Raw genomic sequence first — 14,713 nt, 5'->3', positions numbered from 1 at the left:
GACATTCCCATGCCCAAGATTCGAGAACAGCGGGGTAATGGAGGTAGTCGTGGTGGGGACCAAAGGCTAGAACCAGCGAAATGGGCGAGGCCCCTAATCTAGGTCCACCTAGATTTGAATCGATTATGTTTGGGGTCGGCTGACCATCCCAGGCCATCCATGACCGTCCACGCTTATGTCGAGGGATTGTCCGTCAATAATCCGGTGACACCGAAGCCGACTTGCTGGACCTCGGCCAGTACGCCGAATCAATTGACTTTGACGTCCCTGCATCGTACAACACCCCACTGCGCAGCAACATCCCATGGCAGCGCATTAAACGGCGAAGAATGCCGGTCCACCCGAGACCTTGACCGATCCGGGGTACGACTGGCCGAGACGGTGATTCAGACGAAATGAGTGACACCATTCGACCCTGCCAGTGCGAGAGAGATCGTCGAGAGGTCGGCATATGGGATCCGAGACGACTGTTAGGTAGGCACGTGCAACCAGCCAATATAAGCCGAATGACATTCTTCATCGGGTATTGGCTTTTTCAAGTGTTCAAGCCACGGTTTGAGTGATTGGATGCCCAGGAACAACGTCCAATAGACAACCCCAGCGAAGCAGAAGATCGACTTGACCGGACTTTGGGGACGGATATGGTGGGGGGCTGAAACAGGAACGACAGACGAAAAAGGCAATAGACAGAAAGGGAGAGACATAGGGCGAGACAAAGAAAAATTTCGGAACAAGACCAGACAAGAGGAACAGTTGTTTGCTTACCTTTGGTGAGGTGGCGAGCTCGCCCTGATGCGTGAACCGGTGGTGTGTTGAGGGTTGCCCTGTGGCAGCGAAGGATTGCGCGGTCGGCGAAAGGTCACACTGCTAATTGACGCCTTCCGCGCCATGACCTCATTCACTTTGGTAGACGCGTCGTCGTCGGTGCTACCGATGCTGGAGCTGTGGGCGGTCGCTGGGTCGGCGGCGTAAGAGATGCTAGACTTGCGTGCTGACGATTCGTCGCCTTCACTGGCCCTCACGCTGGTCCCGGAGCCATCGACGGTGGTTATATCGGCGGGGAAATATTCATCCTTGGAGCCGCGCGGCACGGATGCCTTGGGCGAAACGTCGTCGGAATTGGAACGGTGGACGGTTGGGAGCAGGACAAGCGAGGCCGTCGTCGCCATGTCTGTTTCGGTGGGAGTGGGAGTGGGAGGTGGGAGGAAGAAACGAGCCGCCAGTGGCGTATTGCTTGCTTGCTTCTTCTGGTCACGACCGTCGGGTTTCGAAAAAAGAAGAATGCAAATATGCGATGCTGGGTGGTAGGCTGCTGCGCAAGGAAGAAAGATAGGCCAATACCCAGGAAAAGTTGAAGCTGCCAGGCAACCCCAAGTCGGATAGATATGTATGTCTGACTGCGGCGGGGCTGAAGTTGGTAGCTCGCACTGGAACTCCTATAACGTTTGGCACTCTGCAGGATGACGATCTACGCCACCAAAAACCAAGGCAGGAAGGTCGATAAGAAAGTTGTTTTGTCTGGGTTGACTGGGGTCGGGGGGTCGCGAGTCGCGAATCGTAGGTGCACGGGCGAGAGAGCGAGAGCGCGAGGCGTTGATGGCGCGATAGGCGAGAGCTGGAGGAAGGAGCGGTTCCGGGCTTTGGAGTGGTTAAAGTGGTTGAAGTGATTGGAGGGAAGCAGCGAACGGCTCAGACGCCCTCGCAAGCAAACTGCAGATGCAGACAGGGGTGGCGGGAAGCAACGAATGCGACGGGCCGTGAGTCGGTGGGCAGTTTATCAGTCGGTCAGAGATTGGCGAGACCGAGTACGGTGACCCCGGTGTAGGAGAGTAGACGGGGTAGGAGGTAATCGAGCAAGAAAGCTGTCTCGCAGCAAGCGGGAGTGGCGCCAGCTGAGACCTGAGAGAACAGAAAAAGAAACGAGATGCAAGCAGGTGCAGCAGGCACGTTACAGTCGAACGCGGCAGTTGGGCCAAAAGGCTGAGAGGGCCGAGGAGATTAGATCGCGGCCAAATGTGGAGATGTGGGAGATGCGACGGACGTGAACGACGGGAGGGAAACGGGGAACCCCTTTGTGTGAGCGGTGCGGTGCGGTGCGGTGCGATGCGTGAGTGTGTGTATGTATGTGTGTGTACGTGTGTGTGTGTGGAAAAAAATTGATGAAGGGCTGGCTTGCTGTCAAGTCTGTGTGTCAAGCGATGCGACGGACGAGTTGACGAACAAAGTGTGCGACTCTCGGACACGGCCAAGGCGCAGGTCAGCCCAGATGCCGTCCAAGGTAAGGTTATAGTCAGGCAAGGAATGGGGAGGGAGGGTTGGAGACTTGGAGACTTGGAGGGGGTGTGATGGATGGATGGCAACCTAGTGGGAGTGGGAGTGGGAGTGGGAGGAGGGTACGCAGTAAGACGAGGGAGACGAGGGCGACGAGGGCGTGTGGATACTAGGGCCGTGATGCGATGCGTAGACGATGCCCAGACCTATTGTTCACCAGGCGGAATACGTACGTGCACGCGCAAGATATACGGTTCTCTGCTTCGGGGGCAGACTTGGCATCAGATGGAGGGGCCCGGATGTGGCATGGCCATCAGTGTGGTTTTTTCTACCGAGGGGCGCGCCCACTTTTCCGCCGACGAGACGGGCATGGCACGGAACGCCGCATGGGGACTTCTGCTCTGCAATGGACGGAGTCGACGTAGTGCAGAGGAGTGCAGAGCCATCGAAAGTGGGTTGGGAGGCGAGATCCCAAGGGCGACGGCTCCAGACGGATCGGGCCTTGGTCCACGTCACAACCCTCAACCGCCTCAGAGAGAGGCGGAGAGGCCAAGGCGAGAGATACCGAGGGAGTGGCAACCGACATGGAGGCCAAGCAGACGGAGACTGGGCCGGAAGGCATCCGGGTTGTGGGATGGGATGAGAACAAGAGTCAAGAGAGGGAGGGACAAGAGCAAGAGAAGGAGAAGCAACTGGCAACCGAACTTCATTGCACGGAAGCGATGCACTAACCCTCTTTCTCTTCTTTAGCCTCTTGCTTCGCTGTCTTTCGTTTCTTTTTCTTTCTTCAGCTCTCTGTCTCTCGTGTGTGCGGCGGCACGAAGCACACGGCAGTTCCCCGTACGCAACGGGAAGTTGCCGAATCTTACTCGCTAAAACGACGGATGACAAGACCAAAAACTGCAGAGCTAGAGTTAAGATTCCCCAGTCATCATCGCCATGGTGGTGGTGTCGTCGTCCGGCGCCGCCTTGCTCCTCCTGGCCTCAGCTGCAATGCAGACCGCAGCACACAAACCCACAAACCCATGCAGGCCAAGGCGGCAAGATGGACGATTGAACGGCCGGGAGGGCTGCTGCTGCACGGCGAGAGCATGCGCCAGCGGCGGGGAACAATTGGCTGGGCGCCCGTGGATGTTGCATGGTTGTCGGGAGGTGGGTGTATGTGAGATGGCGAAATTTCGTTATCAAGTCGGAGCTGTCAAAACCTGCCAAGGAGCGTTTTGCGTTTTGCACCAGGGGGAGGCAGCCTGTCCATGGTAACGAATTCATTACCCTCTTACATGCGGTGTACCACCCTAGGCGAAATGAGCCTGAGAAGTGCGTCCGGGGCATCATAGGCGATGCGCGCCGTCGAGGCGGCCGTCGGTGGTTATCACCAGCAGACGACACACGGTCGTCCTACGTGTACGCACAGTCATAGCTACGTAGTACGTACTATGTACTATGGTACAGACTACCTCGACTACGTAGTAGCACGGCGCACGCGCGCACACCCCCCTAGCTTTGTGATTCATCGTCCCTGATCACATGGAAGCTGATCCTATTTTCCAAAGCCTCGATAGGGCGCCGGGCTGTGTGCGCGAGCCCACTTAATTACCTTGGTGGTCCCGGAGCCACTAATGCCACCTTGTTTCCTTTTGGGCTGCGAATCCCGCTGGAGCGGCCCAGTTGCACCACCACCAAAAACACCAAACACCAGCCCCCCAACCCCAATCGCCCCGAGGCAATCTCAGACCGAGCAGGAGAGCTAGCAGCTTTTCGGATTCGGCAGAGCCCAACGCCCGAATCCCCACGTCCCTGTCCAGGTTGGAAGTTGGGGTACGCCGTTAGGGGTCGTCTTCCCTGACAAATCCGGCCTCCGGGTACCGACCCGACGCCCGAGGAACCCGGCGTTGCGAACCTCCGAGTTGTTTCGGTACTGGGCCTGCACCTTGGTTGTTGGCCAACCACACGCAACGGGCGCACCCTCTCTTGGTCGTCTCTCGCAGATAGAGTTTGGGCGTACGACATACTACGCAGTGACATTTCGGGGGCTGTATTGGACGGTTTTAATTAGGGATCGGACCAGCGAGGCCGCCCGTCAAGCCCGTGGCTTACGAATGACGTTTAATCTCCCGTTTTCGGTTACTTCGACTCCTCCGCAAGTCCAAACTCCGCTGCGTACGCGTAGCACGCACGTACCGGCACCGCAATTCGCAGCCTCCTCCATCGCGAGATCCCAAGGACTTGGGCACGGGAGCTTCGACCACGCGCGCCTGGAAGCCCGCAGCCCCGGGTGGGGTTCCTCTGGCTCTCGGAAACGGAACGCTGGTCCTGGTGGGGTAAGAGGACTAGCTGCTTGTTAGTGCCGGCGGACTCGAGAAAGCTGGGAGGGATGGGATGTCGTCGGTTCTAGCATCCAGAGGGATCTTGCTTTGGCAGTTTCTTCGGAAATGTACGGAGAAGGAGTGACAGGAAATGCAGGGCAAGATAACGAAACGGAAGAAGGTGGCTGCATTCGCAGATCTCGGCGACCTGAAACTCCTCCAAGATGCGCGTCCATACATATCCATCACAACCAAAGTACATAGTGCAGCCCGCCTGCACATGCGAGCTGTGGGATTGTGATCCAGTCCTCACCTCACACCGCCCCCCCAGCACATCCCTCCCTCCAACGAACCAGCCGCCATAGGTCATCAACCGATCATGTCGTATCAGACCATCAACTCTCACTCGCGGTAGCGACATGCCAGCCCCATCAGCTTCGGAGTTTACTACTGCGTAGTACTTCCCTTGCATCCCCGCCCTTCTTCGCCGCGATATCCCACCACTCAGTCCGCTCCCCCGTCCCACATGAGATATCCCTACCCCCTCACCCGCCGTTTGCCCTTTGATGCACCCTGGCTGAGGCTGACGGTCCAACCGCCGCACTGGGTGGCTTAAGCCATGGGTGTCACGGACGGCATCTCCGGACAGCACTCGTCTTCGATGGCATTTGAGTGCATCTCACACGGGCACCGGGGACTTTCACAGGGCTTGATTAAATAAACGAATGAAAAGCAACCATCAATCGGATGGCACATGGGTAACCAAACGGCCAGGATCAATATGGTTTTAGTTGCCGCGAGAAGAGGCGCTCTAGTCCAACCCTGGATCCTCTGTGCCCTTCTATCACAGCCTTCGTGTACATCTTGCTAGATCAACGCACATAGCCTAAACGGGCACGTGGTCGTGCGGTGAGACACCAAGACAATTAGACGGTTTCTCGTCCACACACAAAATCTGCGCTTCCGTTATCGCTCTCGCTTCTAGATCTCGCCAGATATGTCGGTCCAGGGAGACCGCATTGATATAGTCCGTATATAGTAGTACTCCAGTTTCCAGGTCACTGGTGGTCTGAATGCCTGCCGGATCCTGCTGCAATGCACTCTATCTTAGCAGAAGCAAATACACACCTCACGTGGATCCATCCCATGTATCCGGTAGTCGACAGCACAACGAGCCGCCCCAGCGAGGCGCCTCGACTTCAGCTAATTCTTGGCTAATTCTTGGCTGGTTCTTGGCTAGTTCTTGGCATCTGTCATACACCTCCACGGCCAAGGCGGAGTCCGGCACTTGTTGCCCCTCCCTATGGACACATCGTATTCACCGCGGCTTGGCAAACAGTTCCCAGTGGCACAATACACAGCGCACAATACCCAGTAACATCGAATCATGAATTAATTCACCTCGTTTCTTTCTTTTAGATTTGTCCTCCAGGTTCCCATGCCTCTAACATGCCTCTAAGAGGATGTTCCATCTCTACCACATACAGCCAATCTCGAGAAATTCCTCAAGCTTTTGTACGAGCATCACCAACTCCGAGACGCCGTTGCCATGCCATGTATCCTACCAGTTGGCCTGCATAACGCATCACCAGCCCCAACTATTCGGCCCCGCCTTGGCCCTCGAAATTCACCTTTTTCGTAGTGTTCCAAGACTCTAGGCGAACGGGAAATGTGGCTTGCCAAGTCTACCTTCCTACCTTAGTTGTAGGTGCGGGACAGGTTGCGGAGATACCAGTCCACGAGCTTCCGGCCAACCTTGGCCTCAGAGATGTGGATCAGGTCCTATCAATATTCATTAGCTTCCATGTCATAAAATTTACTACGCCGCCGTAACACGGAAGCCTCGTCATTCTTAGGCGGTGTGGAGGAGTCTACTTACACCCTGAAGAGCATAGTCCAGGTCGCTAACGTTGACCAGCTCACCCTCGAGCAGGCCCTGGTCTTGCCATCGCAGCTGCTTGGTGCGCTGCTTGGTGACCAGAAGCCACGAGCGAAGCTCCTCGGGCTTGACCTCGAGGAAGCCAGCCAGCTTGCTGAGGTCCATGGTGGTGTAAAGTCGAAGGTACGACTTAATGGTGGGGCTCCACATGTTAGTCTTGACCTCGTCCATGAAGATGGCGAGGTGGTGCTCCACGGGGTCAATGTTGGACTCGGGGTTCTCAAAGTCCGGGGGCACGGGGGAGATGAACTTGGGGCACGCGGTGCGGAAGAGCTCCTCAAAGATGGGGAGGGACTCGGGGCCACCACGCTGCAGCTTAAGCATCTGGTCGCCGTACTTCTCCCGGAGGGCGGTGTGGATGGTGTCGTCAAGACGAGTGGGCTGGAAGGCGACGCAGATGGCGATCAGGGCGTACATCTGCTCGTTCTTCTTGGTGATAGAGTCGTACTGAGCGCTCTTCTGGAAGTTCTTGGTCCTCGAGACGTAGACGAGGATGTGGCTGAACATCTTGATGGCATCGGCGTAGCGGTGCATCATCATGTACGAGAAACCCACGTAGTAGTAGGTGGTGAAGTGGGCCGCCATGACGCGCGCGAACATGGCCTTCTTGTTGAGCTCGATATCATCGAGCGTCTTGAGGGCCAAGCTGAAGTCTCCCAGCAGGCAGTGCACGCGGAGAAGACCAATGATGGAGAAGTATCCCAGCATTCGGTACAGGTTCTTGTTACCATACTCGCCGGCGACGGTCATGGGGTCCTCGTTGCGCTTCATGACGGCCAGCTGCTCCGTGATCTGGGATCGCTGGATGAGGGAGTAGAGGACGTTGAGGACGCTGTAGCAGCCCCAGGTGTTGGGGTTCTCGCGGAGAGCCTGGCGCTCCTCCTCGTTCGTCGTTTGCCTGGCAATTCGCATCCGGTATGAGGAGAACGAGTTGAACTGGTAGATGAACTCGTCGATGACATCCCAGGCCCAGTAGTACTATCAAGTAACAGTCAGTCCCAACCGTCCGGGCCAATCACAGTTGGATAGAATATCCGGGGTAAACCAACCGACGGGGGCTCGAGGTCGACGGGACCCTCGGAGTTGAGGATGTAGTGGAACAAGCTGCAGTAGGCGTCGTAGCTCTGGAACTTGGTCTCGAGGGGAGCCTGGAAGTCGAGGGGCTGAGCGGCCTGGACGAGGCGAGCCTGGATGTCGTCCGTCTGATGGGCCATGTTCAACGAGTTGGTGCGGCTCAGGTCGTCGCCGTCCTCGTACTGGACCTGCTCCTTGTACTCGGCCACCAGGGCCTCCTCCTCGACGTCGCTGTCGTCAGCCATGGCGCGGGCCGGAGCCACGCCGTTTTGGTAGGTAGCCATCGTGTGCGATCGCTCGTAGTCGTGGTGTTGGCCGCTCCGTCTACGTCGTCGTGTGAGGGGTATCGAAATTTTACGCACGCCGAGGGGCCCAGCGCATCTCGCGAATTTTCGTGAGCTTAGGGCTTGTGGTGGGAGGATTGCGATAAGCGGGGCTGTGGGTCTGGGTAAGTGCTTATCGATTACGCTGTATCGGGGTTGTGATGGTGGGGTGAGAGAAGCTGCGAAGCGGGGCAGCGAAGGGATGGCGATGTCTTGGGTCCGGCGTCTTGGTGAGACTCACTGTTGCACATTTGCTACTAGAAGCAAGTATCTTGCGATCACGATATCTCAGGTACGTACATATGAGTCATTATCAGTCATTTTGCATTATACCTTGGCGGCGCGCGCCTGAGCCAGGATTGTGCTGACTCTTTGTAGTGATAAATAACCCAGAGGCGGGATTAGTCACACCTGCGAGCAAGCCGCAGACAACTCCGCCACCACGGCGAATGATCATCCAGGCATACTGAGTCTTCAAAAGCGCCAGGGGCCCCAGTTTACCCGTCTCGAGAAGCTTCAGAGTCCCATTAGTCTCGAGGAATTTTCACATTTTTTATCAAGGCCTGTTACTGCCAGAAGCAGAGAGACCATTCGCCATCATGCCGGTGGTTACCCCAGAGAGACTGGCTAGTCTCCAGCGACAGTCAAACGATGTTCGAAATGTATGCCAAGGAATATCTAGATTTTATGCTCAGCCCACTAACGTCGCGGTAGATCTGCATCCTGGCCCATGTTGACCATGGCAAGACCTCTCTTACAGACGCCCTTCTCGCCACCAACGGCATCATCTCCCCCAAGTTGGCCGGCAAGATCCGGTACCTAGACTCAAGGCCTGATGAGCAAACCAGAGGAATCACGATGGAGTCGTCTGCCATCTCATTATATTTCTCGATGCTTCGGAGATCAGCCCCTGACGCTACCCCTGAGGCCAAGGAGTACCTTATCAACCTGATCGACTCTCCCGGACACATCGACTTCAGCAGCGAAGTTTCTGTCGCATCAAGATTGTGTGACGGCGCTGTGGTTCTAGTTGATGCCGTTGAAGGAGTTTGCAGTCAAACAGTTACAGTCCTACGCCAGACCTGGACTGAGAAGCTGAGGCCTGTGCTCGTCATCAACAAAATGGACAGACTAGTTACAGAGCTTAAGATGACCCCCGCAGAAGCATATGTCCACTTGAGCAATTTGGTAGGACAGGTCAACGCCGTTCTGGGAAGCTTTTTCCAGGGTGAACGAATGGAGGAGGATCTCAACTGGAGGGAGAAGATGGAGGAGCGTGCCAATGCAGCAGCGGCAGCCAAGGAATCTGCCATAGCTGACCAATTCACGGACGCGGGTGAGCTTCAATTCGAGGAGAAGGACGACGAAGACATCTACTTTGCCCCGGAGAAGAACAATGTCATTTTCAGCAGTGCCATCGACGGCTGGGCATTCACCTGCCGCCAGTTCGCCAGCTTGTACGAGAAGAAGCTCGGGATCAAGAGGGGGATAATGGAAAAGGTGTTGTGGGGAAACTTTTACTTGGATCCCAAAACAAAGAAGATTTTGGGACCCAAGCATCTGAAGGGTCGAAGCCTCAAGCCCATGTTCGTGCAGCTCGTTCTAGAGCCTGTGTGGACCGTCTACCAAGCAACAACTGGCGGTGACAGTGGCAAAGGCGACCCTACCCTGTTGGAAAAGGTCACCAAGTCGCTGGGAATTACGATATCACCTCACGTTATCCGAGCTCGAGATCCTCGGTTGCTGATGACCACAGTCTTTGCCAACTGGCTACCATTGTCGACTGCCCTCTTAGTCTCCGTCGTGGAATACTTGCCCTCTCCTCCCAAAGCACAAGCACAGCGTCTGCCTGAACTGCTCGAAGATTCACCGGGATCCCACTCTATCGACAGTGCCATCAAGGATGCCATGATTTCCTTCAAGCATGAAAAGTCCGACCCCGTCGTTGCCTACGTCAGTAAGATGGTTTCTGTGCCCGAGAGCGAACTTCCAGAGAACAAGCGACGTCCTGGAGTACAGATGAGTGGCGAAGAGGCTAGAGACCTCGCTCGCAAGAAGAGAGCGGAGGCCTTGAGGGCACAGGTTGCGGCGGGCGAAAGTGAGGTGGACAGCATGTCCACTGCGCTGGAATCTGTCAACATCGACAACATTGCCCCTGAGTTGGATGAGAAGACTGTGGACCCCGAGCATCTCATCGGTTTTGCACGAATGTACTCTGGTACTCTTACTGTTGGTGATACACTCTACGTTATACCCCCGAAGTGGTCCCCAGCCGACCCGGACGCCGGTCCTGCGCCCCAGGAGGTCACCGTCACGGCTCTCTACATGCTGATGGGAAGGAATTTGGAGGCTCTAGAATCTGTCCCAGCAGGTGTAGTGTTTGGAATCGGAGGCCTGGAAGGAAAGATCCTGAAGTCGGGAACTCTTTGCAGTCAACTCCTAGGCGCTGTCAACCTTGCTGGTGTTAACATGGCTGGGAAGCCCATTGTCCGAGTTGCCTTGGAGCCCGTCAACCCCGCCGATTTGGACAAAATGATTGAGGGCTTGCACCTCCTGGTGCAGAGCGATCCTTGCGCAGAGTATGAGCAGTTTGAGAGCGGCGAGCACGTCTTGCTGACCGCTGGCGAACTGCATCTCGAACGATGCCTGACGGATTTGAAGGAGAGATTCGCCCGCTGCGATATCCAGGCCGGTGCCCCAATTGTTCCTTACCGAGAGACGATTGTCCGAGCTGAAGAGATGCGACCTCCTGTAAACAAGGACCTTGGCCGTGGTGCGGTCGTGGCTACCACCAGCTCCAAGCAGGTCACTATTTCTCTCCGAGTTCAGCCCCTGCCTGCCCAGGTGACCGAGTTTCTGGTCAAGAATGGAGATGCTGTCAAGCGACTGTACTCCGACCGCAAGTCAAAAGACGACGAAGGCGACGAGAAGATCGACTTGGATACAGACCGCGCTGCTGGCAACACAATGTCTCTAGATGACTTCAAGAAGCAGCTCCAAGAGAAACTTGAGAAAGGCAAGGGCCGAGAAAACTGGAAGGACCGAATTGACCAGATAGTGGCTTTCGGCCCTCGCCGAATAGGACCAAACATCTTGATCGATGCCACCGCTGATGGCATTCTTCCCAGAGCCTTTGTCGGTGAGAAGTCTGCAGAATCTGCTCCTCGAGCTGGAGAGGCTCTCCACCCCAGCCATCTGGCTGACAAGATCGCCTACGCCTTCCAGCTCACCGCGGCGCAAGGTCCCCTGTGCAACGAGCCTCTCCAGGGCGTTGCCGTCTTCGTTGAGGACGTTACCCTCAACATCCCCGAGGATGAAGCGGCCTCCGCCCGCGACAAGGTCGGCCGCCTCACAGGCGAGATCATCAAGACATTCCAGGCGGCTCTGCGCGCGGGCTTCCTCGACTGGTCCCCTCGCCTGATGCTTGCCATGTACAGCGTCGAAATCCAAGCGTCTACCGAGGTCCTCGGCCGCGTGTATGACGTCCTGACCCGACGCCGTGGCCGCGTTGGTGCCGAGATCATGAAGGAGGGCACGCCTTTCTTCACCATCCAAGCAGTACTTCCCGTCGCGGAGAGTTTCGGCTTCGCGGACGAGATGCGGAAGCGCACCAGCGGTGCCGCCCAGCCGCAGCTCATCTTCGCTGGTTTCGAGATCCTGGATGAAGACCCCTTCTGGGTGCCCTTTACCGAAGATGACCTGGAGGATCTGGGCGAGTTGGCGGACAAGGAGAACGTGGCGAAGCGGTACATGGATGGAGTGAGGCGGAAGAAGGGCTTGCTGGTTGAGGGAAGAAATGTGGCAACTGATGCGGAGAAGCAAAAGACTTTGAAGAGGTAGAGTATTGTTCATTAGAAGCTACGTCGGAGTAGGAAAGAAAAGCGCAGCCTTCAGAATAGATCTTGGGTCCTCGTGTTTCTATCTCCATGTTATATGAGACCTTCTTGCCAGGTATACCCACTACCAACGCAGCACCACGAAGTCGCAATGAGGCTGCAAGTTATCGTTGTTCAATATCTTAGACGAAAAATGTGAAACCGCGATCGGACTTCCGTGACGTATTTTAACTTTGGCAGTCCTACCAGAGTTATGTACAAATCCCCTCCACCGTTCGTCTTCGTAGCACACATCAATCTGGTTCCAATTCCCGGCACTCAATATCCGCAAATTACAATGCTGTTCCGCCTTGATGAGTTCCTTATCAACCGGTAGCAAAAGATTCGTGTTTCGCCTCCATATTTCAGTGCTGTCAGGATCCTATAAAACGGACTCAACCAAAGAACGGCAGGATCCTACACAGTTGACTTCATCAAACCTCACGTTTGCCTTCCGAAAGTTTTCCTCCACGCACTCCTCTTTCAACATTTGAGTCATCTCATCCTGGAATGCTCGATCTCCGTCCCACCTTCCTGAAATGCATCGCACATATTCGAGGTTCACGTACTGAGACAGGCTCAGGCTCAACCAGACAAGGATCCAGACACTTGATTCTTGAGTGGGACAAATCCACAACGTCTCCAATGAATAGGGAAGAGGTAAACGGTGCACCCCCAACGTTGAAGAAAGTATCTTATACTCATTCTCCGCCCCAAGCGTAAATACCATATCACAGTCGAGTCTGAGGTGTTTGAGGTTTGCGAAGCGGCTGATCAAATCAAGGTCGATATATAAAACATCCGTCTCGATGTAAATATCCGTCAGGGAGTCCTTTCGCACAAGAAGGCGTGACAAGAGCTCGAATTGTGGAGTCACCCCTAAATGTTCGTCGAAGAAGTCAAAGCTAGTAAGCTTTGGCAGCGCTTTTACAATTATTTTAATGTTATCCTCAAGGCTGCCATAGCCTTCGGAATCTGGTTGAATACTGAGCTTGTGAACGTGAGATACAAGATCAAGGAGATCATGGTGAGCGACGTCAAACAGGCTCCACTTATCTAACCACAGTCGTTCAAGCAGCGGTGCAGTATTTAATCCCCTTTCACCTTTGGGATACGTTAGACTCGGCGGTGTCCAAAGTTCAGGTTGCTGGAGATGTAGATCCCTCAATCGAGGGAGGTCGACGAGAGGCATACGCCAGCCTCCTTCGATTTGGATAGACAACTCTTCCAAGTTTTCCGCCCGTGATAATACTAGGTCGAATAAAGAGCGATGAAGTCTCAAATTTTCAATTGCCGAGGTGGTTTCGAGGGAGCCTTCAAGTGCTTCACTCTCGTCATTATAGTCATCCCAAGGCTCCGGTTCATAGCGGATGCGCCGAATATGAGCTGCCAAATCGGGTCCTTGGAGTAGAGTCTTTGAGAATGGTTCCAACCGTTCTTGTCGCTGACCGTACTGGTAGAAGAATAAATGGTACAAAACTGGCTCTGCAGCATCTCTAAGTGCTCGAGATGCAAGGCATAGACTCGCCAGCGGTGCATAACGAGGTTTGAATGCCTCGTGCTGGGGGATCGTGGTCTTGCAATGGTCGCAGAGATATTCGCAGATCTCTCGTTTCAGTTCCAGTGGCAACGAGGTGAACAAATCAACCTGATGTCATCTGCAGTTAGCCAAATTGTTCTCATAGACGTCGACACTCGTTGAATTGAATAGACGCACCGGATTTGAGCCATCTAGAACAGCCTGTTGATTCATGGCGGGACTCGGTAGCTGTTACTCAGTGGTGGAAGAAGTGGCGATGCCGATGACGATGAATGCAAAATCGGAACAGGCGGCGTTCCTTTAAATGGTAGACCACTCGCAAAGAGTTGTGGCGGACGAAATCCTCAATTCTGTGGCCTCAATAGTTTGGAGAGCGAGGTTCAAGAGTTTGGGGGAAGTTGTGGAGGGTTTTGAGGGCCAGCGGAAGGAAGCATAGGTATGAGAGGGCGCATGCACCTACCTCACAGCTGTCGGCAGCTGTAGACTTCCTCCCTTCCACTTCACCGAGAAAAAAGGTCTTACGTTTCGCCAACACGTTGACGATGCGACTGCATTATGAGCAGTCGAACTCTCATCACTAAGGGGCGCATGCAACTGTTGTGAGGGATGAGTGCAGAGATCCAATATTTAATGATTCCCTCTCGTAAAATTCATTCGGTGCGTTATTGATGTTTCTCTTTAGGATTGTGCCATATCCTGTTATGCAACGGCAAGATGCACGCGCACGAAGAGCAGTACTGAACTTTGCACGAAAGCATCAAGCAAGCATAGCCACTATGAATAAGATATCTCCGGAGTGACACAGCAACTCGCCTGAGATTTTTGTTCCCAACCTCAGAAGCCATGTGGCAATGATTCAAATTCCGTGTTTTAGCCCTTGAACTTCGACACAAGCACGATGACGCAGTCGTTGAAAGCGGTTCCTGTCCACACCAAGTTGCATGAATATCAACCGCACGCTGAATCGCACTTAGAAACCTAATGTTTTCTTTTTCCTAAGACCAACACTTGGCTTTCGGAGCCTATGGGGCCGAAGGGTACCAATAAATCAGGGGTAGCGCGTGACCGGGTATTGAAGCGATTGTCTAGAGCACCAGTCCGTTCTAAGCCTACATGTTTGCTTTGGTGGGATAGAAACTGGGTTCGCCTAACTAGCTCGGTGCAACACAAACGCAAGGGGAGAATCTGTCAGTTCTCACAACGACGAAACTATTGGATCTCGGTCTCTCGGCCGCATCTGTCCAGCCACCTCTGCAAATCATGATGGTGTCACCGTGAGTGGCTGCAGCCAGCCGTTCCCATGTTTAGCGATGACATCTCAAACAGCCACATTCGGGATCCATGACGAGTTATCCACTTTGTCACAGTTTTCATCCGAAAAGCTA

The 14,713-nt window shown here is 54.6% G+C and overlaps 5 protein-coding genes across 5 annotated transcripts; 1 reads left to right on the top strand and 4 right to left on the bottom strand.

Annotated features, from left to right (window-relative positions):
- Positions 1 to 580: 580 nt before the first annotated feature.
- BGZ61DRAFT_112719 (uncharacterized protein) lies at positions 581 to 1,314 on the bottom strand. The gene has a single exon (XM_046236949.1). The coding sequence runs from the start codon at positions 1,167 to 1,169 to the stop codon at positions 762 to 764; it is 408 nt and encodes a 135-aa protein (XP_046098666.1). The 5' UTR covers positions 1,170 to 1,314; the 3' UTR covers positions 581 to 761.
- A 1,244-nt stretch (positions 1,315 to 2,558) lies between these two features.
- On the bottom strand, positions 2,559 to 2,898 carry BGZ61DRAFT_460264 (uncharacterized protein). Its single transcript, XM_046247009.1, has one exon. It carries the CDS (start codon positions 2,891 to 2,893, stop codon positions 2,600 to 2,602), a length of 294 nt encoding a protein of 97 aa, XP_046098665.1. The 5' UTR covers positions 2,894 to 2,898; the 3' UTR covers positions 2,559 to 2,599.
- Positions 2,899 to 5,946: 3,048 nt separating this feature from the next.
- BGZ61DRAFT_460261 (translation initiation factor 3 complex subunit L) lies at positions 5,947 to 8,148 on the bottom strand. The gene is made up of 3 exons (XM_046247008.1): positions 7,566 to 8,148; positions 6,457 to 7,494; positions 5,947 to 6,359 (listed from the first exon to the last, which is right to left on the bottom strand). Exons 1-3 carry the CDS (start codon positions 7,872 to 7,874, stop codon positions 6,276 to 6,278), a joined length of 1,431 nt encoding a protein of 476 aa, XP_046098664.1. The 5' UTR covers positions 7,875 to 8,148; the 3' UTR covers positions 5,947 to 6,275.
- Positions 8,135 to 11,935, top strand: BGZ61DRAFT_521818 (P-loop containing nucleoside triphosphate hydrolase protein). The gene is made up of 3 exons (XM_046252510.1): positions 8,135 to 8,205; positions 8,292 to 8,575; positions 8,628 to 11,935. Exons 2-3 carry the CDS (start codon positions 8,513 to 8,515, stop codon positions 11,751 to 11,753), a joined length of 3,189 nt encoding a protein of 1,062 aa, XP_046098663.1. The 5' UTR covers positions 8,135 to 8,205; positions 8,292 to 8,512; the 3' UTR covers positions 11,754 to 11,935.
- On the bottom strand, positions 11,919 to 13,803 carry BGZ61DRAFT_460257 (uncharacterized protein). Its single transcript, XM_046247007.1, has 2 exons — positions 13,506 to 13,803; positions 11,919 to 13,436 (listed from the first exon to the last, which is right to left on the bottom strand). Exons 1-2 carry the CDS (start codon positions 13,539 to 13,541, stop codon positions 12,171 to 12,173), a joined length of 1,302 nt encoding a protein of 433 aa, XP_046098662.1. The 5' UTR covers positions 13,542 to 13,803; the 3' UTR covers positions 11,919 to 12,170.
- Positions 13,804 to 14,713: the final 910 nt, after the last annotated feature.

Source organism: Ilyonectria robusta, assembly GCF_021365365.1.
Source record: "Ilyonectria robusta strain PMI_751 chromosome Unknown BGZ61scaffold_24, whole genome shotgun sequence".
In the NCBI taxonomy this organism is placed as follows: domain Eukaryota; kingdom Fungi; phylum Ascomycota; class Sordariomycetes; order Hypocreales; family Nectriaceae; genus Ilyonectria; species Ilyonectria robusta.
This window is presented reverse-complemented; position numbering and strand designations above follow the sequence as displayed.

Bases quoted from the DNA above. Each gene is read 5' to 3' on its own strand.
- BGZ61DRAFT_112719 (XM_046236949.1), bottom strand. From the start codon at position 1,169: ATGGCGACGACGGCCTCGCTTGTCCTGCTCCCAACCGTCCACCGTTCC.
- BGZ61DRAFT_460264 (XM_046247009.1), bottom strand. From the start codon at position 2,893: ATGCCTTCCGGCCCAGTCTCCGTCTGCTTGGCCTCCATGTCGGTTGCC.
- BGZ61DRAFT_460261 (XM_046247008.1), bottom strand. From the start codon at position 7,874: ATGGCTACCTACCAAAACGGCGTGGCTCCGGCCCGCGCCATGGCTGAC. The intron at 7,495-7,565 runs GTTGGTTTACCC...GTTACTTGATAG, and splicing joins TCGACCTCGAGCCCCCGTCG to TACTACTGGGCCTGGGATGT. The intron at 6,360-6,456 runs GTAAGTAGACTC...GAATATTGATAG, and splicing joins TGGACTATGCTCTTCAGGGT to GACCTGATCCACATCTCTGA.
- BGZ61DRAFT_521818 (XM_046252510.1), top strand. From the start codon at position 8,513: ATGCCGGTGGTTACCCCAGAGAGACTGGCTAGTCTCCAGCGACAGTCA. The intron at 8,576-8,627 runs GTATGCCAAGGA...ACGTCGCGGTAG, and splicing joins AGTCAAACGATGTTCGAAAT to ATCTGCATCCTGGCCCATGT.
- BGZ61DRAFT_460257 (XM_046247007.1), bottom strand. From the start codon at position 13,541: ATGAATCAACAGGCTGTTCTAGATGGCTCAAATCCG. The intron at 13,437-13,505 runs GTGCGTCTATTC...AGATGACATCAG, and splicing joins TTCTAGATGGCTCAAATCCG to GTTGATTTGTTCACCTCGTT.